The sequence below is a fragment of the Camellia sinensis genome, chromosome 3, assembly GCF_055761805.1.
Source record: "Camellia sinensis isolate YWXY chromosome 3, ASM5576180v1, whole genome shotgun sequence".
Taxonomy (NCBI): Eukaryota; Viridiplantae; Streptophyta; class Magnoliopsida; order Ericales; family Theaceae; genus Camellia; species Camellia sinensis.
In genome coordinates, this window is record NC_138963.1 from 201,288,436 (window position 1) to 201,311,780 (window position 23,345).

Sequence of the window (23,345 nt, forward strand, 5' to 3'; positions counted from 1 at the left end):
CTTTTTTTGCGCGGCCTTACGTGGTAGTGTGATAGTTTGTGTAAGGGGACTTGCATTTATGTATGAAAAATGAACCATGTTGTTTTTATTTTAGCCAAATTATGATAGTAATCTCTATATTTTGATTATTATGTCATTTTAATTTTTGTAATTTCAATTGTTTCGATTTTGATCTTGAATTTATGATTTTATGTCAATTTAGTCTAATTAATTACAATTCTTAGCATTTCTTTATGAAAAATACATACATAAATGTCATGTGTCATATGTTTAAAAGCAAAATAATAAACTTAATAAACTCATTCAATTAACCTCAACTAATTATTTTTTTAAAAAAAATAAACACTAATAATATTATCAATTAGACCAAATTAGCACAAAATTTAAATTAAAGGTCAAAATTGAATCCATTGAAAGTGTAGAAACCAAAATGACACAACTGGTAAAATATAAGTACCACTGGTGTAATTTGTCCTATTTTTTTTGGTACATTGAAAGTTTATATAAAAATATTTAAGAAAGTTACACTATTAGAGACCAGTCTGAGAGTCATGCTCCTTATAATCTGATATCCCAAATTAAAAATACAGAACAATTCTTGAATCGTCTACCAGTGCCTTGCATGAAAGAGCCTGCAATTTCAATTATATATTATAAAAAAAAAAAAAAAATCGTAAGGCTCATCCATAGGGATATATTTTAAGAAACTATTCATTTACGCTGTGTTTGGTTAGGGGATTTGAAAAATGATTTAGAAAGGAAAAAATGAAGGTGAAATGTGAATAAAATATATTTATATTTCACCTTGTTTCACACCCATTTTCTCTTTCCCTTTCCAAATCCCTTCCCAAATCTCTCAAACAAACACAACATTACTTGTATATAAAAGCACAACATCAATCTCACCAAAGCATTTTTTCTGCTAGTTTGCGGGGTAAAGTCATCAAATTCCTTCTGCATCAAGCTCGCTAGTACTTGTGATATTTTAAAACATGCTGGGCTTCCTCGCCACATGTAGCCAGCCGTTGAAGGCTCAACATTGAATTTAAAATAAATGAAACAGTGTTCATCTATCTTCTACTGTTTTGTTTTTATTTATATTTTTTTTCAAATGCTATAATTATTATTTGTTTTAGAATATAATATGATACATCCCAAAATTCTTAGATACCAGTTGTATGTATGTGAGAGTTATTGTATTAATGATAATAAAGTATGCCACATCAAATAGTATATATAAATAATTAAAATAGATGATAAACATAGGATTACTCTTTTTGTTATTACTTATAATTTTTATCCTCATATAAACTTGAATTATTTTAGTTTTTGTACTTCTCATAAATTTGTTCTTGAAATTAAAGTTAGCAAAACAGTCAGAAAATGCGATCTCTTTTTCTTGGGTACAACTGAAAGTGTTCAAAAAATGCGATCTCAAAATATGGGATAAGTGACTATTTGACAAACATGACCATTAAAATATTTCTATTATAAAAGATGATTGTCCCAAAAAGTGATTATTTAAAGATTATGATAATTGACAATAGTATAAAAAAAATAAAAATAAAAAAAGTAAAGATTTTTTTCAATAAAATAGAAAAATAAAATAAAGAGTTTATTACAGAAGACATTTAAAAGCATAGCTAGCTAAAATAGAAAAGTAAGTTTTTCGGCCAAAATTTGACTAAATTTTATCTAGTTTGATGCTGAAAAATCTAAAATCCCCGAGAAATTGATTTGTGATTATGTATCAATTTTAATTAGTAAATAACAATCACACTTAAACAATTAAGACAAATCGACACAACGATTTTAACATGGAAAAACCACAATTGGAGCGCCTCCAATTGTGATAAAAAAATCACGGGCCAAAGTTACAAAACAATCCACTAAGAAGACAAAAAGGAATGACACGAGTGTACTCTCAATTACCTAGCGAATCCACGCCCAAATTGAACCGACCCCAATGTGCCTCTTCCACCACCGTCTTCACCTTGGAATTATCTTGCCCAACATTGAAACCACAATGCCGATATTGAATCCACGATGATAAGCCACTTTGGAATTCACCAAAGCTTCAGGATCAAGTTCTACAAAATCCACCAAAGAACAACTCTCTCTTTTTTAATAAAACAAACTAAACAAACTTTGTGATATAATCTACTCAATTCATGACTAAACTCTCACAGATATCAAAAGAAACTCTAAATGAAAATCCCAATACCCAAGAAGAAGATCTGGAAGTCGTACCCTAAAACCTGACTGAACCGTAGCTTTTGTATCAAACAGATCCGCGATCTCTGCTCGAGCGCAAGAATAGCCACTCGAGCGAAGTAACAAAAACACGTGTGACTAAACAGGGTCTATACTCGAGTGCAGAAATGACCGCTCGAGCAGAAAAAAAAAAAAAAAAAAAAACTCTTAGTACTTTTGCAGGTGAGTGAAACTTCTGAACGGATTGTATCTCCGCTCAGGCACAGGAATGGCCACTCGAGCAGTCAAATAACTTCGATTGCGAACATGATAGGATTAGGATCACAAACTCCTCTGCATAGGCACAATTTAGGTTGGATTCGCATCTAAATACTCATAGTCTCACTGAAATAAAAGAAATAACATTACAACAGAAAGGAGTTTTGTCAAACAGGATTGCCAATAACAAAAACCTAACAAATGTGGATGCCCTAATCTTATTATTGAATTTGTCTCTCATATAAAATAGATTTCACACATTTAATGGGACTACTCATCTTAGATGAGATAATTGTGTATGATTTCATGCATTTAAAATTTTTCATTTATTAAATGAGAAGAGTCACAATGCATCACATTAAAAAATAATATGGGTTAATTGAAATCAGTAACTAAATATGACCAGCCTATTCTACAAGTGACCTTTATTAACTAGTCAATGGGAAAATTATTTAGTATTCGGGTCCCTCATATCAATTTTTATCCCAATCACATATAGGAGGTGTTATTAAAAAATATAAATAAAATTCTTTAAAAAAACCAAGACCGAAAATCCTATTTTATTGGAATTCACATCTTCAAAAATGTGAAAAAATAAAACATATTCTACTCTTTTTATTTTTATTTTTTTGGTATATTCAATTATAATGATTTCAAATCAAAATTGATGTAGGGATTCTAAACTACTGAATAATTTTACTCATGTTCATTGATCATTGGGGTTAAAGCTATATATGTATTTTTTAAATTGAGGATTGCTATATATCAATTTTTTTTTTTAATCATCAAATGAGAAAATATAATTTACTTTTATTAATTGTATACTAATTATCTCCAAACATTGGAATTATTGTAGGAAATGGAAATAAAAGGCTGAAAACAAAACAAATCAAGGACACAAGAGTGCAAATTGAACCAAGTGTATTACCCCAACAGGCAGTGTCATGGCTATCTGCATGGCCCAAAAGTATCTCCACCACCTCTCCCATGATGGGTCTAGCATTTGTATCTGCCTCCACACATTGCACAGCCACTCTAACTAGATTTTCCATCTTACTCCTCTCGCATCCCCCCCATCATGACAGGGTCTATCATTTCTTCAATCCACAATGCCTCTTAACCATTCATGTTCTTCCTCACCCAAGTTTCCAATCTTTCACACCTCTCCTCTTCTTCACCCTCAACAGCGTCGCGGACTCCAGTTGGGCTCCTTCCTGTGATCATCAACACAACAATCCCATAGCTATAAACATCAACTTTGGAAGTAATTGGGAGATTGAAAACCCATTCAAGAGCCATGTAACCTCTTGTTCCTCTTATCTTCGAAAAACTTGAATTTTGGGCAACACCCTATTTAGTAATTTGGATAGGCCAAAATCTGCTACCTTTGGTTAGTAATTTGTGTCCAAGAGTATGTTCTGAGGCTTCACATCACAATGCAGAACCCATTCCAAACACTCTTCATGCAGATAAGCTAGGCCTTTTGCAATGCCAACCGCGATGTTCAACCTCTTGTCATAGTCAAGTTTGTTGGAATACAAATTTTTTCCAATGATCCGTGTTCCATGTACTCGTAAACCAAAAGCCTGTGCTTTCCCTCCGCACAATATCCCCATGTCTCTATCAAGTTTGAAAAATCTACAAATCCCCTAGATATTGATTTGTGATTATGTATCAATTTTACGCAGTAATAACAATCCCAATCAAACAATCCAGACAATTCCACACAACGATTTTATGTGAAAAAAACACAATTGGAGTGCCTCCAATTAAAAAAAATCACAGGCAAAAGTCACAAAACAATCCACTAAGAAGACATAAAGGAATTACACAAGTGTACTCTCAATTACCTAGCGAATCCATGCCTGAATCAAACTGACCCCTATGTGCCTCTTCCAGCCGTGTCTTCACCTCGGAATTGTCTTGTACAACGTTGAATCCATAACATCGATATCGAATCCACGACGATGAGCCACTCCAGAATCCACCAAAGCTTCAGGCCCAAATTTCTCAAAATCCACCGAAGAACAACTCTCTCTTTTGTGAATAAAACAAAACAAACAAACCCTTTGATATAATCCACTCAATTCATGATTAAACTCTCACAGATATCAAAGGAAACAAGCAAAGAAGCTCTAGAAGAAAACCCTAATACCCAATGAGAAGATCTGGAAATTGTACCCTAAAATATACTAAAACACATATTTATAGAAAATAGATCCGCGATCTCCGCTCGAGCGCAAGAATGACCGCTCGAGTGGATCTACGCTCAAGCGTAGGAATGGCCGCTCGAGTGGAAAAAAACAACTCCCAGTACTTTTGCAGGCGAGTGAAACTTCTAAAAGGTCAGCGAAGTGGCAAACTTGAAAGAATAAACATCACAATTTTCTCTGCAAGGCACAATTCAGGTTGGATTCACATCTAAAGCTCATAGCCTCACTGAAATAAAAGATCGAATAAAATTACAACTGAAAAAAGTTTTGTCATACGGGATTGCCAAGAATAAAAATCTAACAAAGTTCATATGGTCTAGCCTTCCAATGGTACTTACCTCTGCTAGAAATTCGGCTTCTCCTTCATTAGCTTCGTTGAGCCGCTTAATTGCCGCAATTCGATGATCAGGGAATATGCCTTTATAAACAACTCCATGACCACCTCTCCCAATCTCTTCACTGAAACCTCGTGTTGCCCTTTTCATTTCCACATAAGTGAATTTTTTAAATGCTGTTGCGACAAGGAAATAGCCTTGCATTTCTAGACCTGAATTGTTGGGCTTTTTAAATACCAAAAAAGATATCAAAAGTACACATAGCACCTCAACAACTCCTATTGCGCAGGCAAACCAAACCAAACCAAAAAATTCAAGAACTTGTTTCCATCGTTGGTTTATAAACTCGATCCAATTGTATAGTATTCTTGCTCAAACTCAAGCAATTCAATTTCATTTCTTTAACAGGTACTGCATTTGAGGAAAAAAACGCCACATTTTTTACAAACATTTAGCTTGACATAGAGTGTTCCAAGTAAATTTTGGGAATGTTTCCCATTGAGTAGTTGCGACTTGGCGTAACAGTTGTAGACACCATTTTCAAATTTGAACAAGAACCCTTTGCATATCAATGTTTGCAAGCACATTTCCTTGAAACTCTCTAAGGTGGAGTTCTTAGAAACATCATACTCATACCCATACAATTCCATATGATCCACCTGGACAAAACTAGCCTTACGATCATTATCAGGAAGATTGTGTTCTAATTCACACCCATAAGACCAATCACTCTGATTCTTGATCTTATGCCCTGGCAGGCAAGAGCAACCCCTACTGGAACTAGAACCATAACTACAAATACTGTTGGGTCCACATAGTCCATGAACCCTGCAAGGATCAGCCATGGCTTGCCATGTTACGGTCCAATTATCAGTCTTCTCATCTAAGCTATATAATCGAAGATTACCATCAAAATCGAGGGTCAATCTTTTTTGAATCCCCAAACCAAGATCAGGAGATTTAAATAATTTCAAGAAATCATATGATACGAAATAACTTGAAGTGTCAAGTATTACAATTTTGTTGCTATTGAATGTTGTTCTGCCAGAATCCCACGGCATGAGCTAGGGGTCAAGCCAGTAAATGCTAGAAACTTTTGGACCATTGTAAAGATGGCTTAGAAGATTATTGTTGTCGAAGAAAAGCTTGTAGAAACCTGATGAGTGGTTGGTTTGGCTTCTTGAGGAGACAAGGGTTGTGTATCTAGTGAACATTTGGAGAGCAAGAAGTGTGTCTGTGGGCGAATCAAAGCTCTGCCAAAGAATACAACTTTTTGATGAATTGAGAACAAGATTACCAGCGTTGAGGAGGGCTAATTGCACCATGGTAGCCGAGGTAGTGGTGGTGGTGGACCAGATGGTGTTTTGATCAACGTCAATTAAGATGAGATTACAATATTTGAGTAGTCAAAGCTTTGAGGCTTTTCCATTTATGGGTTGGTCTCGGTTGGTTGTCCAGACAACAGTACGACTCGATGATTTGGCGAACCATATGGCGAGGATAAAAGCATTGTCTCCAACTAGGTGAAACTCGGCAGCGAAAACACCGTTTGGTGAAATCAAAATGTCATTTGGTTTCTCCACAGAACGAGACAAGCATGAGTTTAAAGTGCTACAATTTGTTGATGAAGATGGAATCATCAACGTGGAAAATATGAGGAAGAAGGAAAGTGAGATGTCCATGTAAGATTAAGAAAAGAGGTGAGGAAGGGATTTGTGAAGGAAGAAAGAGTACTGTGTAAACCTTCACACATCCAAGCTATTAATACCAAGCAATTGAAGTGTTTTCAGTGTGTTACCAAAAATCTGGTTTGGGTCAAATTGACAGAGGAGATTCAATAGAGAAACTAATATTTACAAACAATAATTAAATCAGGAAATGTGGTTGGTGTCTTATATCTTGACAGATTCAAGGACTTCTTTGGAAGTTGTAATGTGAATAAACAAACACAAACAAACTAGAATTTGATTAATAATACTTAAACTTATCACTTAATTACAAAAATCAAATTACAAGTTCAAATAGCATTACTATTTGAAATTGGGTCAGGGTTAGAACTTGGAACCAATTGGGTCGCCTATGGTGGCATGACCCGTTTAGGAGAGATCCAAATAATCTTAATATATTATATTTCAAGATATGAGATAATCATGATATGCGATAATCTTGATATGGATAATTGTCAATATATTAGATGATAATTATTAATTAGATATTGTTGATATGAAATAGACATTATCTGGGATAATACATCTATTTTATGGGTCTCCTAACTGTCCTATATGTACAGAACTTGGATTCTGTATTTGACACAACAAAAATTATACGTTCTCTCTTCCCATAAATCATTCTGCCATTGTACTGTGAATAGTGTGGGTAGTTTTCTAGTAGTTCTGCTCCACTATTGGGAATTATTTAAAGACATCAATAGGGGCACGTGATTCACCCATATGATCCATGGATTCGGTTTGAGCGTAAAAGTATGCCCCGAATCCATTTATTTCCGCTGTGTATATAGTATTATAATTTTTACATTGATATCAGAGCCATTGTTTGGTGTTTTCGTGTCATTTGTGCATGAATATATGTATAGATATGATTTGTACATAAAATTGATGTTTTTTGAACAATCTCTGATTGTCCTGAATTTCATATATGTTGTAGTCTATATTATTTAGACCAAATCTGAAAAGTTTTACAAAAATTGGACGGTCGAATTTTGAGAGAAAAATGGAGATTTATATATGATTTTTGTAACTTTGATTGCATGCTGGTTTTACATGCTTTGTTTTCATGTTGTGAAAATTATGGGTGTGTTTGGTTTGGTTTTTGGAGATAAATTTTCAAAAAAGATTTTGGAGAGAGAGTTTAGAAATTTTTTTGGTTTGTTTGGTTATATATTTTGGAAATTGTTTTGGAGTATGAGAGTTTGGGATGATTTGATATTTTGTTGTAATTGAGTAAATGTGTATGAGAGAAAAAGTGATTGAGAAGGAGAGAGGAGAGAAAAAAAAAGTGATTGATTGATGTGTAGGAGAGCGAGTGATTTTGAAATTTTTTTTCCAAAATCACTAAACCAAACAAAATTTTGGAAATTTTCTCCAAAATTTGTTTCTCAAAAGCAAACCAAACAATGCCTATATATTTCAAATCCTTGTTTCAAGACCTTTGAAACGGTATATTATGGGCCTGATTCCGACTTACGGTTGAGAAGAAAACTCAAACTATAATTTTAGGTGAGAGTTGAAGCAAACGAAAAAGACGAATTTGTTGACGTCATCTGCGTGATTTAACTTGACGCCGATTGGCGTGCTGACGTGTACGACGACGTCATCCGCTTAGATAAGTAGTGACGCAAGAGCTGAATAGTTTAAAGCTCTGTTTGTTTGTTTTAAAATTAAAAATTACGTTAATTGCTTCTATATTATTCGATATAATTCTGATTGAAGCATGACTTATACCATTGGACTCGTAAGTAATGTTTCTACAATTTGTTAAAGTTTCAGAATTTTATGTAAAATATTTTATTTTTCATTAATGAATGATTCAATATTGTTACGTTAAATTGCTCTTAGGGGAGCATGACTTGGATTCTGGATTTGAAATGTTTATAGTAGATTGCTGCTATGTAATCTTAGTTACTAATATGATTTTTGTATTTTTTTAGATTTTGTAATATTCATATCTGATTTTATGTGTAATTATTAATTACTTGTAATTCTAGAAAATTTGAGAAAATTGCAAAAATTATAGAAATATGTTATGGCGCTATTTAAATATTATATACAGCATATTAAGTTCTTTTAAATGATTAAAACTTGTAGGATATTGTTATTTTAAATAACATGATTTATTTATATTGATGAACTTTAATTCCATGATTAAATATTCTAACATATTTTATTTTATGAATTCACATTGAGATGCTATTGTATGGAATTAATATTTTGTCATGCTTTAGACATGCCATAGTTAGTGGGAGGTTGTTCGGTGGAGAGAAATCTTTGTAGATTTACTCCCCAAAACTAATATTTTGCACATGAATTAAATTAAATTTTGGATAATTGTCACTTATGGCTCAAGAGATGATTATGAGCATAGCGTATATTCGATCTTGCGACTTGTGTAATTTTGTCACCATTTAATTTAGATTTTCCCGACAAAATTATATTATGATATGCTAATCAAATTAATCTCAATGTGTATTTTGTTTCCCTCTAAATTGACTTAGCTTATGAAAGTTAATTTGGTTAACCTAGATCTAGTAGAGATGTTCAAATGTGAATAATGTAATCATATTCTTCAGATAAGCAGAAAGTTTTGGAGACTTTAGGTTAGACCTTAATTGAGCCAAAGTAAGGAAACATGACTCAACGTTACCGTGGTTTTGTTGCCTTGTTTGGCGCAATAAAAATTGATGTGTGCACTATGATTAGCGGCATGCTAAGCAGTTTTGTTTGGTGAATTTGAAGTTGTGGGATTTGTAAGCCCTCAATAGATCTAGATGTGATCTTGATTATTGAGCTGCACAAATTGACTTTGTGATTTGACTTTTAATAATGTTGCATCGTTTGATGAAGCAATATCCAAGAGTTGCATCATTTGATGAAGCAATATCCAAGAGTTACATCATCCAAGATATGTGAGCTTGAATGAGTTAGTCATTAAGTATAAGACGAGTAGCCAATATGAGCACTGTTTTGCTCTCTACCCAACTGATGGGAGTGGATGGAGCAAAATTTCACACACTATAATAGTGTGCATTGAAGTATCACTTAAAGTTAAGAGATTAGCGCTTAGAAACTACAAAATCTATTAACACTAAGTGAGAAGATTAGCGCCTAGTGGTTGCAAAATTTATTAGCATTGCCAACTTGTCTAAGTCTAGACACTTTTTGTCTCCACACTTGAGTGTAAGACATGATGAGGTGCTTCTTTGTATGATTCCTACAAACTCAAAAAATAACTCTATTCTTAAATCATAATTCTAAAGCTCTACCAAATGCAAGAAGATTTTCAAATCAAAGAACGTATATTTTATTAATTTTTTTAAAAATAATTATGATTTGTGACATATTTTTTTATATGACTTGTGATAATTATTTAGATACTTCTAGAATAGCTTATATTGATATGATGATATTTATGCTCATTTTGTTTGATTTTTCAAATACTATTTTTAAGATGAGTCTTTTTGTTTGTTTTTGATGAATTTTTTTATATGATAATTAATTTTTTTGCACTTAATTATGAAAAAATTGACTAAAATATGAAAAAAAAAAAAAAAAGAACTTTAAATAATCCTTTGGATAGTTTGGAAGAACTATTATTTGTGTCTAACTTACAAGAATTTTGCAATTAAGTGTATTTTTTTTAAAAAAAAAAATTATTAAGTGTTAAGAGAGTATCACGTAACAATATTACTCCCAACCATTTATACCTAGTAATTTTTTTATGTTGTCTTCTCAAATATTAATATAAATTGTTGAATATCAGTCAAAATGGTAGAAGGCACCATCTTGGCTATACTTTCCCAACATGAAAAAATTGCTCATGATTTATGCCTTATAAAAGGCATACCATACTACACTAGTTTTTAACATTTTTTTTACTCGTAAAAATACGATTGTAGTTTCTAACATTTAATACAGAAATTACTGCAGAAATTAACACTTCTAGTGATGCTAAAAGAAGTGCATGTGACTGCATGTTTGTTGCAAGGCAAGAAAATAGTGATGACAATTTATTATATAAGGTGGTATGTAGTGGAGACGAAGCATATTCTTTATACAATAATTACACATTACGAATGGGTTTTAGTATTCAAAAAGGAAAACCAAGATATTATAGTGGATCAAAGAACATAAGGCAATGTGAATTTTTATGTTCTAAAGAGGGTTTTAAAGTAGATGAAGACCCTTGTGAAGAGAAAAAAATTGAATACGCTAGAGACTAGAACTAGCACTACAAAAAATTTGACTTTTTGCGACAGCAAAATGCCGTCGCAAATACTCAAAATGCCGTCTCAAATACTCAAAATGCCGTCTCAAAAAATTTTTTGCGATAGCAGATGGTTTTTAGCAACGGCAAGTGGGGGGTCGCAACAAAAGGGAGTTGCAAAAAAGTTTTAGCGACGGCACATTACCGTCATCTTTTTTTGCGATGGCAAAGTTGCCTTTTTGTGACGGAATTTTGCCGTCGTCATTAATATGAAAAAATCTGAAATTTTTTGAGACGGCAACATATTGCCGCCGCTTAAGATGTTATTTGCGACGACAAAAATACCGTCGCTAAAGAATTTTTATTGCGACGGAGTACCTATCGTCGCTAAAAAAATATTTGAGATAGCACGACATGCCGTCGCTAAAAGATTATTAGTGACGGCAAAGAGTACCGTCGCAAAAGACTTGTCTCAACTCTGCCAATATCATTTGCGACGGCAATGTGGTGGTCTCAAAAAAAAAAATAAATAAATAAATAAAATCTACAATAAAATTATTAAAAATATAAAAATTACCTGTATTAAATGAAAAATAATTGAAAAAGAAACCAATAATTACATAATAATATAAAATTTTCAATATAAAAATAACAATTCATCCATAATAAAAATATTCTTGCATTCATTCATTACAACACATTAACAAAATTATCTCACTACATAATATTGCATAATGCATATACAATGTTTAAATACATAATGTTGTTCACAATTCAAAATAACGTAAATCAAAAACAAAAATTTCCCTCATGATTCTTCCGTGAGTAACAAAAACAAAAGTAAATCGCAATCTTCACAAGCCTGTATTCCACAAGAAGCAAACAGCTACTCGGGAAATATCTGAAAACAAAAAATAAAAATAATTAATGACAATATAATTATGTGTTAATATTTTAATTACAAAAAAAAAACATAAAAAATTAACTACTATATAATTACAAAGATAATTAAGTAAATAATTTTGGCTAGACGAAAATCCAGCTCTAACTCCCAAACCGAGAACCCGATTGGAGTCCCGCCTTCTCCCACAAGTCTCTCGTGCCTAGGCGGTTGTATGTGCCAAGTTTCGTACTAAACCGGCACCATTTGAAGATTTTGAGGCGTCAACACCTCCAATTCAAATTTCTTAATAAACTAGTTTGCCTAGACCGAAATTCAGCTCTAACTCCCAAACCGAGAACCCGATTGGAGTCCTGTCTTCTCCCACAAGTCTCTCGTGCCTAGGCGGTCGTGTGTGCCAAGTTTCGTGCTAAACCGACACCGTTTGGAGATTTTGGGACGTCAACACCTCCAATTCAAATTTCTTAATAAACTAGTTTGCCTAGACCGAAATCTGACTCTAACTCCCAAACCGGAAACCCGATTGGAGTCCCGTCTTCTCCCACAAGTCTCTCGTGCCTAGGCGGTCGTGTGTGCCAAGTTTCGTGCTAATCCGACGCCGTTTGGAGATTTTGGGACGTCAATAGCTCCAATTCAAATTTCTTAATGAACTAGTTTGCCTAGAGTGATATCCGACTCAACTCCCAAACTGGGAACCCAATTGGAGTCCCGTCTTTTCCCACAAGTCTCTTGTGCCTAGACGGTCATGTGTGCCAAGTTTCGTGCTAAACCGACGCCGTTTGGTGATTTTGGGGCGTCAACACCTCGAATTCAAGTTTCTTAAGGAACTAATTTGCCTAGAGTAAAATCCGGCTCTAACTACCAAACTGGGAACCCGATTGGAGTCCCATCTTCTCCCACAAGTCTTTCGTGCCTAGACGGTCGTGTGTGCCAAGTTTCGTGCTAAACCGACGTCGTTTGGTGATTTTGGGGCGTCAACACCTCGAATTCAAGTTTCTTAAGGAACTAGTTTGCCTAGAGTGAAATCTGGCTCTAACTCCCAAACCGGGAACCCGATTGGAGTCCCGCATTCTCCCACAAGTCTCTCGTGCCTAGACGGTCGTGTGTGCCAAGTTTCGTACTAAACTGACGCCGTTTGGTAATTTTGAAGCATCAACACCTCGAATTCAAGTTTCTTAAGGAACTAGTTTGCCTAGAGTGAAATCCGGCTTTAACTCCCAAACCGGGAACCCGATTGGAGTTCCGACTTCTCCCACAAGTTTCTCATGCCCAGGCGGTCATGTGTGCCAAGTTTCGTGCTAAACCGACTCCGTTTGGTGATTTTGAAGTGTCAACACCTCGGATTCAAGTTTCTTAAGGAACTAGTTTGCCTAGAGTAAAATCCGGCTCTAACTCCTAAACCGAGAACCCGATTGGAGTTCCGTCTTCTCCCACAAGTCTCTCGTGCCTAGCTGGTCGTGTGTGCCAAGTTTCATGCTAAACCGATGTCATTTGGTGATTTTGGGGCGTCCACACCTCGAATTCAAATTTCTTAAGGAACTAGTTTGCCTAGAGTGAAATCCGGCTCTAACTCCCAAACCTAAAACCCGATTCGAGTCTCGTCTTCTCCCACAAGTCTCTCGTGCCTAGGCGGTCGTGTGTGCCAAGTTTCGTGCTTATTCAACCCCGTTTGGTGATTTTAGAGCGTCAACACCTCGAATTGAAGTTTTTTAATAAACTAGTTTGCCTAAAGTGATATCCGACTCTAACTCCCAAACTGAGAACCCGATTGGAGTCCCGTCTTCTCCCACAAGTCTCTCGTGCTTAGATGGTCGTGTGCCAAGTTTCGTGCTAAACCAACGCCGTTTGGTGATTTTGAGGCGTCAACACCTCCAATTCAAGTTTCTTAAGAAACTAGTTTGCCTATAGTGAAATCCGGCTTTAACTCCCAAATCGAAAACCTGATTGGAGTCCCGTCTTCTCCCACAAGTTTCTCGTCCCTAGACGGTCGTGTGTGCCAAGTTTCGTACTAAACCAACTCCGTTTAGTGATTTTGGGGCGTCAACACCTCCACTTCAAATTTCTTAAGGAACTAGTTTGCCTAGACCAAAATCCGGCTCTAACTCTCAAACCGGGAACCCGATTGGAGTCTCATCTTCTCCCACAAGTCTCTCATGCCTAGGCGGTCGTGTGTGCCAAGTTTCGTGCTAAACCGACGCCAATTGGTGATTTTAGAGCGTCAACACCTCGAATTTAAGTTTCTTAAGAAACTAATATGCCTAGAGTGAAATCCGATTCTAACTCCCAAACTGAGAACCCGATTCGAGTATTGTCTTCTCCACAAGTTTCTCGTGCCTAGGCGGTCGTGTGTGCCACGTTTCGTGCCAAACCGATGCCGTTTGGTGATTTTAGGGCGTCAACACCTCGAATTCAAGTTTCTTAAGGAACTAGTTTGCCTAGAGTGAAATCCGGCTCTAACTCCCAAATCGGGAACCCGGTTGGAGTCCCGTCTTCTCCCACAAGTCTCTCGTGTCTAGGCGGTCATGTGTGCCAAGTTTCATGCCAAACCGACGCCGTTTGGTAGTTTTAGGGCGTTAAACACCTCGAATTCTAAGTTTCTTAAAAAATTAATTTTCTTAAGAAACTAATTTGCCTAGAGTGAAATACGGCCCTAACTTCCAAACTGTGAATCCGATTCGAATCTCGTCTTCTCCCATAAGTCACTCGTGCCTAGGCGGTCGTGTGTGCCAAGTTTCGTACTAACAATGGAAAATCCTTCGTCTTTTTTCTAATTATGGAATTAGCCTCTATCATATTAGGCTGTGTACACTTAATGTACAGTTATTATTAGCTTAGAATGCAAAGATACATTTTATACTTGATCTTCTGGTGGTGGTATATATGGAGTCTCATCTCCTGCAACTGTTGGGACATGCATTCCACGTCTCATACGTGAAGCCCAAAAAATATATTAGCAGTAGGATAGAGGAAACCATTGATCTCTAGTCTTAATATATGACAAACCGAAAAAATGAAAATATTTTCACCTTTTTCCCTCAAATTAAGACTTCAATTTCAGGACGGAAACTAGCAAAGGTAGCCAATTAATGACTATTACTTATCTATTAGGATGCATTTCAATTCTTTTTTTTCACTATTTACTTCAAGTCTATTTGTCTTGACTCTTGACTACAGTCAAGAAACAAAATGTCAAAACCTTAGCTAAGAAAGGTGGGCCTGAATTACTTTTAAAACCAGTGTGTGCATACAAGCACATAGATGGTTTAACTTTAGCCTTGATCACCTGAAATATGAAGTGTGATTGATCTGTCATAACAGGTTTGGGTTTCTATGGATTAACATGAAAAGATGGCTTACTTGGAGTGACACGAGAATATTTGAAACAGCTTGTCCGTAAGTGTCGTGGAAATGAACAGCGAGCTTCTCCAAAGGTACAACATCAATAACAACTTCAAGCATTGGAATAGCAGTAGCTAGGCAAAAAGAAAGGGGGGTAAATAAATAGAAATAAGTGAAAGAGGGAAAAAAAAACAATATGTACAATTCAGGAAATGATTGAAGGATTTATTAAACACAAGATTTAGTTAATATACATATTTTATTTCAATTCTATAATTAATCTTATCATCCTTTACAAGGGAGAAAAGTAAACAAACATGCACATTATTTGTTCAAATATACTGTTCCCAAATCCCATGGGAGCATCAATTTACACATGTTTTTCTCAGTTCACACCCTCCTTTCATCGGATATCAACTACCGAAGAAAAAGGGGTTCAATTATCAATTACCAAACAAAAACCCATGGTTCGGCTATACCTTTGGTTTGGTAATTGATATCACAGTACATAAGAAAATCCACCAACAAAATAAAAACTTATTTCAATCCTAATTTCCATATTAGGGGGAGCCAAAAAAACAAGAAGAGGAAAGCAACAGTTGCCTCTCTATAAAATAAACAGTTTAATTAGTCAAATAAATGGAAAGCAAAGAGCAAAACAAAACATAAGAAAACCCACCAACATAAATATATATATATATATATGCATACAAATTGACAACATGTACATTTTCTTAAACATAAATAAGAAACCCCCAAAAATATTTTCTTAAATACCTGCTTGTCTGTGTATTGACATGTTATTTCTGCTTTCTCCTGAGGAAACAAAAGCGTGATATTCATCAATAGAGACTCTTATAAACTTGCCTGCATGCTGACAATAAAAGAATATTGGCTTGGCTAGACTGACCTTCCATTCCAATTTTTTCGCATTGAGCAAAGCATTTTTGGATCCAAGTTCATGTTGTAGAACTTTCAGCTGAAACAGATTAAAACTCTCTAGCAAGTTAGCAGAAGCTATACAACATAGCAAGAACCAGAAGTTAAACTTCATGTAAACACTAGTAAGAACCTACTCTATCTTTTTCTGAGTAAAGTTCCTGCAAAGTCAAAGGAACAGTAGAATGTATGTCACCAAGATTTCAAATTTGTCAAAAAAAAGTATATGCAATTTACTTTTTTTTTAAAAAGGTCATTGATTTTTCAAGTATGAGCGAGAAGAACAGACCGTTAGCATCTGGCTATTTGATTGAGCAAGCTGCAAATTCTGTTGCCGCATTTTCTAGAAGTTGATTCTCAGTTTCTGCAACTCAATTCCACTAAATTCAATGATTTTACTGTTAACCAGATTAAGGGAAACCTGTAACAATAAAATTCTGAAAAAAGACCCCAATGGAACTACCAATCTAGGGATAAAGCATATTAATCTGCCTCACAACCAAATCAACCAAATTGATCCAAAAAAGGATACTTTTTATCCACTAAAAGCTTGATTAGTGTCATATTTTCCTAAATGAAAGTTTCAGATAATACCAATGTTAAAAGATGAAAAATAAAAAAGTTTGAAAAACAAAAATTCCGAACCTAGAAGAATTGTACCTTTTTGAGGTGTTCAATATAGTCTTTAGTGGTATTTGAAACAAACTGCTCCTTCTCATCTTTGGTAGATGGTTTAGGTCGCTGTGGTAAGTTGCTTATGTCACCAAGCCTCTTCCTTGCCACACTTTCAAAAGAGCCCTTTGTTTTTTTCTCTATTTCAGGATTGTCTGATACCAATACAAACACCATAATGTATAACAGAGATACAAAGTTAAAACATAAATTTTGAGATTGAATTATCTGTTTCTACGAAACAATGCCATCTTATAAATATATATGTTTGGACTTGTTGCACAACCCAAGTCCGCTGCATTAAGAGCTTGAAGAAGGTGGAAATCTTTGGAGAAGAGAGTTTCAACTGCATTTTCTAGCACTGGCATTGTCATTGAGGCCACTTTTTGCTGCAAGAGAGAACAACTTTTAAGTTTGTTCCGGAAAAAGTTATATAATCCGAGCAAATATCACTAAAGTATTAAAGTGTATAGTGTAGATTTAAACTTGTATGATTATGATAAATTTAAAATAAATTTGGTTAACACATTTTGTTATTTAAGGATTTTTTTTGGTGTGTAATAGTGTTGTTACTTATCAAACTAAAGATTCGCCCTTTTTTTTTTTTTTTTTTAAATTGTAAATGTTGGGCATACCATGAATCAATTTATATCAGTGACTTATCGTATCATGCTATTATCAATGACTTGTTACGTCATTTTATCTTAATGAAACAATTTTTAACTATCAACAACTCATATCAAGTCGTCAAGTTATTTTTATTGTCAGTGACTTGTCAAGTTGTCCTATTAGTAACATGGCTACAGTTCCTATTGTAGTTAAAATTAAAGGAATAGAGTTTGATCCACAATTATTTAGTGAGTGGAAAAAAAAAAGGCACAACCTCACAATCCAATAAAACTTCAAAACTGTTATTTCATTAACAAAAACTATAACTTGGATACAAATTGCAAGGCATAACAATCGTTGAGTTAGCAGAAATTTTCAAAGAAGGGAGAATTGGACATACCATGAACATGAAGAGTAATGCTACTACACAAATATACAAACATTTTCCTAGTGTGAAAGAAGAGTTTTGTGCATAACTACTTTACTTTATTCAAGAGTAATGCTACTATACAAATACACAAATCTGAATTGAGACTAGCATTTATTTATATTAAGAATATATATATAATGGCAAATCCATAGAAGAGAGAAGATATATAGAATAGAACCTCTTCAACTGCCTTCTATCTAAGGCATTCTAATCCCAATTTTCGATCCTTATCTGCACAACCAAATCAACATTGTACCTATGTTAAGCAGATTATTAGAGATGGCTAATTGAAAACCCTAGGAGAAGATTCAAGATTGCAAACCCCAGTAGAAGAATCGATGGGAAGGAAGACAATATGAAACTGAGATTGTAGACGTCGGTGCTCACCTTAGTAGACGATGGCGCTCACTCTCGCTGGTGGAGACGGTGGTGACGGTGGAGCTTCGAAATCGAGAGAGACAGAACTTCGAAATTGAGAGAGAACTTCGAAATCAAAATCGAAATTGCTCTGAAATGAATCTCTCGCCCTCTCTGAGATGAATCGAAATCACTGAGGCGACGAGAGAGAGGGCGGTGAGGGAGGAGGGGTGGCGGCGGCAGTGGTGGTCGCCGGTGGCAGCACCAGAGGCGACGACGTAGGCGGAAGAGATAAGAGAGAGAGAGAGAGAGAGAGAGAGAGAGAAGGAGAGCTAGGTTACGGATTGGGGAGATCGTGAGAAAAAAAGGGGGGAATTGAGATAAAATTGCGGGAAAACGAAAAGAGTTTTTTTTTTTTTTTTTTTTGTAGTTAATGAATTTAATTTTTTTTCTATTTTTCACTTTTTTTAGTTAATGATTTTTTTTTTATTTTGCATTTTTTTTAGTTAATGATTTTTTTTTTCATTTTTTATTTTTTTTAGATTTTTCATTTTTCATTAAAAATTTCTTTGTTTCATTTTTTATTTTAATGAAAAATTTATTTTTTTTTTTATTTGGTAGAAGTACAGGTAATATTTTAATGAAAAAATATTTTCTACTAAAATAAAGTTAATTTTTTGTGGTCAATGATTTTTTTTTTTTTTTTGCGGCCTATTTTTTTTTGTTACTATAAATCAGGAACTAATTTTTTGTGGTAGAGAAGAGAGAGCGACAATAGTGGTGAAGGTGGTAGGGGTGGTGATGGCGAAGGAGATTAGTGGTGAGGTTGTGGCAGTGGTAGAGGAGATGGAGTGGCGGTGGTGGAGGAGAGGTAATGGTAGTAGTAATGCCAATAGTAGTGGTGGTGGTGGACAAGAGGTGATAGTGGTGGTGGTGGTGATGGCGAAGGAGATCAGTGGTAAAGTTGTGGTAGTAATAGAGGAGATAGAGTAGCGGTGGTGGAGGAGAGGTAATGGTAGTAGTAGTGGTGGTAGTGAAGTGATGGCGATGGTGGTAGTAATGATAGTCGTAAAGGTGGAGTGGCAACAATGGTAGTAGTGGTGGTAGTGAAATGGCATTTGTGGTATGAGAGAGACGAGTGAGAGACAGATAGAGAAGAGAGATAAAGAAATAGAAAGACAGAGATAGAGTGATAAGCGAGAGAGAGACAAAGTGGTCACTAAAAGTGCATTTTCTTATAATGTCTTAATAAATCGGGAGGGAGCTTGGTAAATAGAGAAAAGGGAAGGAAGGGAGTGAGAAAGGCGAACACAATGAGGGAGAGAGAGACAGACAGACAAATAGATAGGCAGACAAAGAGAGAAAAAGAGAGACAAGAGTGATGAGTAAGAGACAGAGACAGAGAGAAAAAGAGACAAAGAGAGACAAAAAAAGAGAGAGAAACAAGAGATGAGCGAGATATAGACAAAAAGAGCGAGAAATATAGCAAAAAGAGATGAACGATAGAGAGACATAGAAAAAGAGAGAGAAGATAGATGAGCGAGAAGAGAGAGAAGAGAAATAAGTGAGAGAGACAGAGAGATAAAGATAAAAAGATGAGAGAGATAGAGAGAAAAGAGATGAGCGAGAGAGAGAGATAGAGAGAAGAGAGATAAGCGAAAAAGACAGAGAGAGAAGACAGATAAGAGAGATAGAGAGAAGAAAGATAAGCGAAGAGAGAGAGAGAGAGAGAGAGAGAGAGAAATAGACAGACAGAGAGAGAGAGAAGAGAGAAGAGTGATAACTGAGAGAGAGAAAGAAAAGAGAAAGGAAGATGAAAAAATGGGTGAAAAGAGATAGACAAAGAGAGATAGAAAAAGAACGAAAAGAGATAAACGAGAGAGAGACAGGGAGTGATGAGTGAGAGAGCGAGAGAGATAAATAGAAGAGAGACATAGAGAGAAGAGAGATGAGAGAGATAAAGAGAAGAGAAATGGGCGAGAGATAGAGAGAAAGAGAGAGACAAACAGACAAACAGACAGAGAAGAGTGATGAGTGACAGAGAGAAAGAAAAGAGAGACAGAGACACAGAGAGAAAGAGAGAGACAGACAGACAGACAGAGAAGAGTGATGAGTGAGAGAGAGAAAGAGAAAGAGAAGAGAGACAGAGACATAGTAAAAGAGAGAGAGGGAGAGAGAGAAAGATAGAGAAGAGTGATAAGCGAGAGAGAGAAAGAGAAAGAGAAGAGAGACAGAGATATAGACAGAGAGATAGGAAGATGAAAAAATGGGTGAAAAGAGAAATGTTCAAAAGAGTAAGACAACGTCGTTTTTATTTTATTATTATTTTTTTGGTGACAGAAAAATACTGTTGCATTTATTTAAACCATTTTGTGACTATATATATATATGAAGCCATCTCAAAGCCACAATATATATATATATATATATATATATATTTTTACTTTTTTTTTTTTGTGCAACGGTACCTATTACAGTCGCAAAAAACTCTTTTTTTTTTTTTTTTTGCAACTGCAGTTGGTGCCATCGCAAAAACTCTATTTTTTTGCGACAGCAATCTTTACTATCACAAATACTCTATTTTTTTACGACAGCAATTTCTACCATCGCAAATGCTCTCATTTTTCGCCACAATATTTTATGCCGTCGCAAATACTCTATTTTTTGCGACGGCAAGTTGTGCCGTCTCAAAAAGTCACATTTTTTGCGACGGCAAGTTGTGCTGTCGCAAAAAGTCATTTTTTGCGATGGCAAATGTGCCGTCGCAAAAAAGTTCCGTCTTTTAAGTCCCCTTTTCTTGTAGTGTAGTTACAAAGCATTTATTCGTTTCACTATTGAAGATGGAATTTGAAGGGTTATTGCCTTCAATCATAAACGTAATCATGAACTTGCATTACAATTAGAGTGACATTTGCTAAGATCTACTCGTCACATTTCAAAACTGAAGGCAGGTGTGATTCTATGGTAAATGCAAGTATAAGCACAAAGAATGTTTATTCATATCTAACAAAAGAAGTTGGAGGCAGTGAGAATGTGAGTTTTACTAAAAAGGATTGTTATAATTATGTGAAAAGCAAAAGATGACGATGATTAGTGCTAGAGATACTCAAAGCCTATTGAATCATTTTAAGCAAAAACAGACAGAAGACCTCATGTTCTTTTTCACATTTCAAGTAGATCAAGAAAATCTCATGACTAATTTTTTTCTAGAGGGAGATCAAGGGTTGATTATGATTGTTTTGGAGATGTGGTTATTTTCAATACCACATATTGCACCAATAAGTATAATTTGATTTGTGCTCTATTTGTTGGCGTTAACCACCATTGGCAAAATGTGATATTTGATTGTGCTTTCCTTTTGGATGAAACCATTGATTCATTTATATGGTTGTTTAAATCATTTTTAGAATCAATGGGGAATCGGTCTTCAATTACAATTTTTACTAACCAAGATCAAGCCATGTCTAATGCTATTGAGGTGGTATTTCCAAATATACATCATCGACTATGTTTGTAGCATATTTCGAAAAATGCTCCTCATTTGGGGGCGTTAAATACTAGTACAGAGTTCAAGTACCTTTTCAACAAAGTGCCAAAAATATTGTGATTCTGCACTAGAATTTCAACAGACTTGGGATAAAATGGTACAAAAGTTTAGTTTGAAGAGTCGTCGATGGCTTAATATGATGTACAAGATTCGACATAAGTGAAGCACTACATTCACTAAGGATAATTTCACCGATGAATTTAAAGTTTCTTCAAGGGGTGAAAGTACAAATAATGTTTTGAATAACATAGCAGGTAAAACAACTAGCATCACTAAGTTTGTTATTGAATATGACAATTTAGTGGCAGGTATGCATTCTTCAGAATTTGATGAAGATTTTCGATGCAAGCAAGGTGCCCTACAAAAAGTAGTAAAAAAAAGTGGTATTTTGGGTCATGTAGCTCAAGTTTATACCTGTAAGATATTTAAATTATTTGAAAATGAAATGCTCAATAGTCTTGCAATGGTGTGGTAGCAAGTTGATTGTCAAGATACAATTGATGTCTTCGAGTTGAAAGAAGAAAATAGTGAAAGGGTACGTATTGTTCACTTTGATCATCTCACTAACAACATTTCTTGTTCTTGTAAGAAGTTTGAATCATTAGAAGTTCTTTGCTATCATGCATTGAGGGTTTTTAGTATAAAAAATTTGGCTGCAATTCCAAGTCAATACATTTTGAAATGTTGGACAAAAGATGCTAAGAAATGAATGATGGCTTATGAACATGGTACCAATTCCATTGCGAATGGTAAAGAGGCTGAGATCATATGGCGTAACAGTATAATATGTATAGCTAATACAACTATATATAAGAGTCAAGGAAATAATAGCCTTAAGAAAATTTGCCAAAAGATACTTGTACAACTTGATGAAAAAATTGAAAGAGAGTTTGCAAGGTTGAAATTGGGTACAGTTGTGCATGTTGAAGAAGATCAAGTCATAGAATGTGATACCATTAACATGTCAGTGTTTGATCCCTCACATGCGAGATCGAAAGGTGTACAAAACACTAGACTTAAAGGGCACTTTGAAAAGTGCAAGACAAAATTGTCGAATGATGCATCAACTTCGTGTGAGAAACATTTTTTTTTTTTGGATTCAATCATGAGAAACTATTTACTTGCTCAATAAATGCTACATTCTCATCCATGATAATATTTTTTTAATGAAGTTCTTATGTTGTAAGTTATTTGTGATTTATATACATACTCAGGAAAATCAAAACAAGTAAAGCAAGGACCATCACATGCCTCACTTGGTATCACATATGATACAACAATTTTCTAACCACCAAATGGGTCCCCTTATGTAAGACCAGCAGATGCCAAAATAGATAGTTAATCTTACCCACCATGGACCGTGCAAGCTCAGGTATTGAATATTTATATTGATTCACAAAATTAAAATATCTACTATTTATACTTAAAATTATGGTCATAATAAATTTTAAGTATGAACTATTCCTATGTGAGGATATGGACTTTGCAAATATTCCATTTACAACTATGTTGCAGAGTGTCAATGTTATAAACCAATTTAGTCAGGTAAATATTGACACAATTCATTTATTTATTTGAATGCCTTTATTTG

At 34.8% G+C, this 23,345-nt stretch overlaps 1 protein-coding gene and 1 pseudogene across 9 annotated transcripts; both read right to left on the bottom strand.

The window, feature by feature from the left end:
* Window positions 1-3,296: 3,296 nt before the first annotated feature.
* LOC114321155 (putative receptor protein kinase ZmPK1) lies at window positions 3,297-6,702 on the bottom strand (annotated as a pseudogene).
* Window positions 6,703-11,623: 4,921 nt separating this feature from the next.
* Window positions 11,624-18,576, bottom strand: LOC114321188 (uncharacterized). 9 transcript variants are annotated; one of them, XM_082921962.1, is made up of 11 exons: window positions 18,238-18,576; window positions 18,029-18,081; window positions 17,098-17,200; window positions 16,800-16,966; window positions 16,672-16,709; window positions 16,429-16,537; window positions 16,277-16,300; window positions 16,111-16,179; window positions 15,978-16,016; window positions 15,219-15,334; window positions 11,624-11,861 (listed from the first exon to the last, which is right to left on the bottom strand). In XM_082921962.1, the coding sequence occupies exons 6-11, from the start codon at window positions 16,477-16,479 to the stop codon at window positions 11,750-11,752; spliced, it is 411 nt and encodes a 136-aa protein (XP_082778088.1). In that variant the 5' UTR covers window positions 16,480-16,537; window positions 16,672-16,709; window positions 16,800-16,966; window positions 17,098-17,200; window positions 18,029-18,081; window positions 18,238-18,576; the 3' UTR covers window positions 11,624-11,749. The 9 variants fall into 9 exon arrangements, with proteins under 9 accessions (XP_082778088.1, XP_082778089.1, XP_028124138.2 ...); XM_082921963.1 differs by having other exon boundaries at window positions 18,029-18,106; window positions 18,238-18,564; XM_028268337.2 differs by lacking the exon at window positions 17,098-17,200 and having other exon boundaries at window positions 18,238-18,564.
* Between the last annotated feature and the right edge of the window lie 4,769 nt (window positions 18,577-23,345).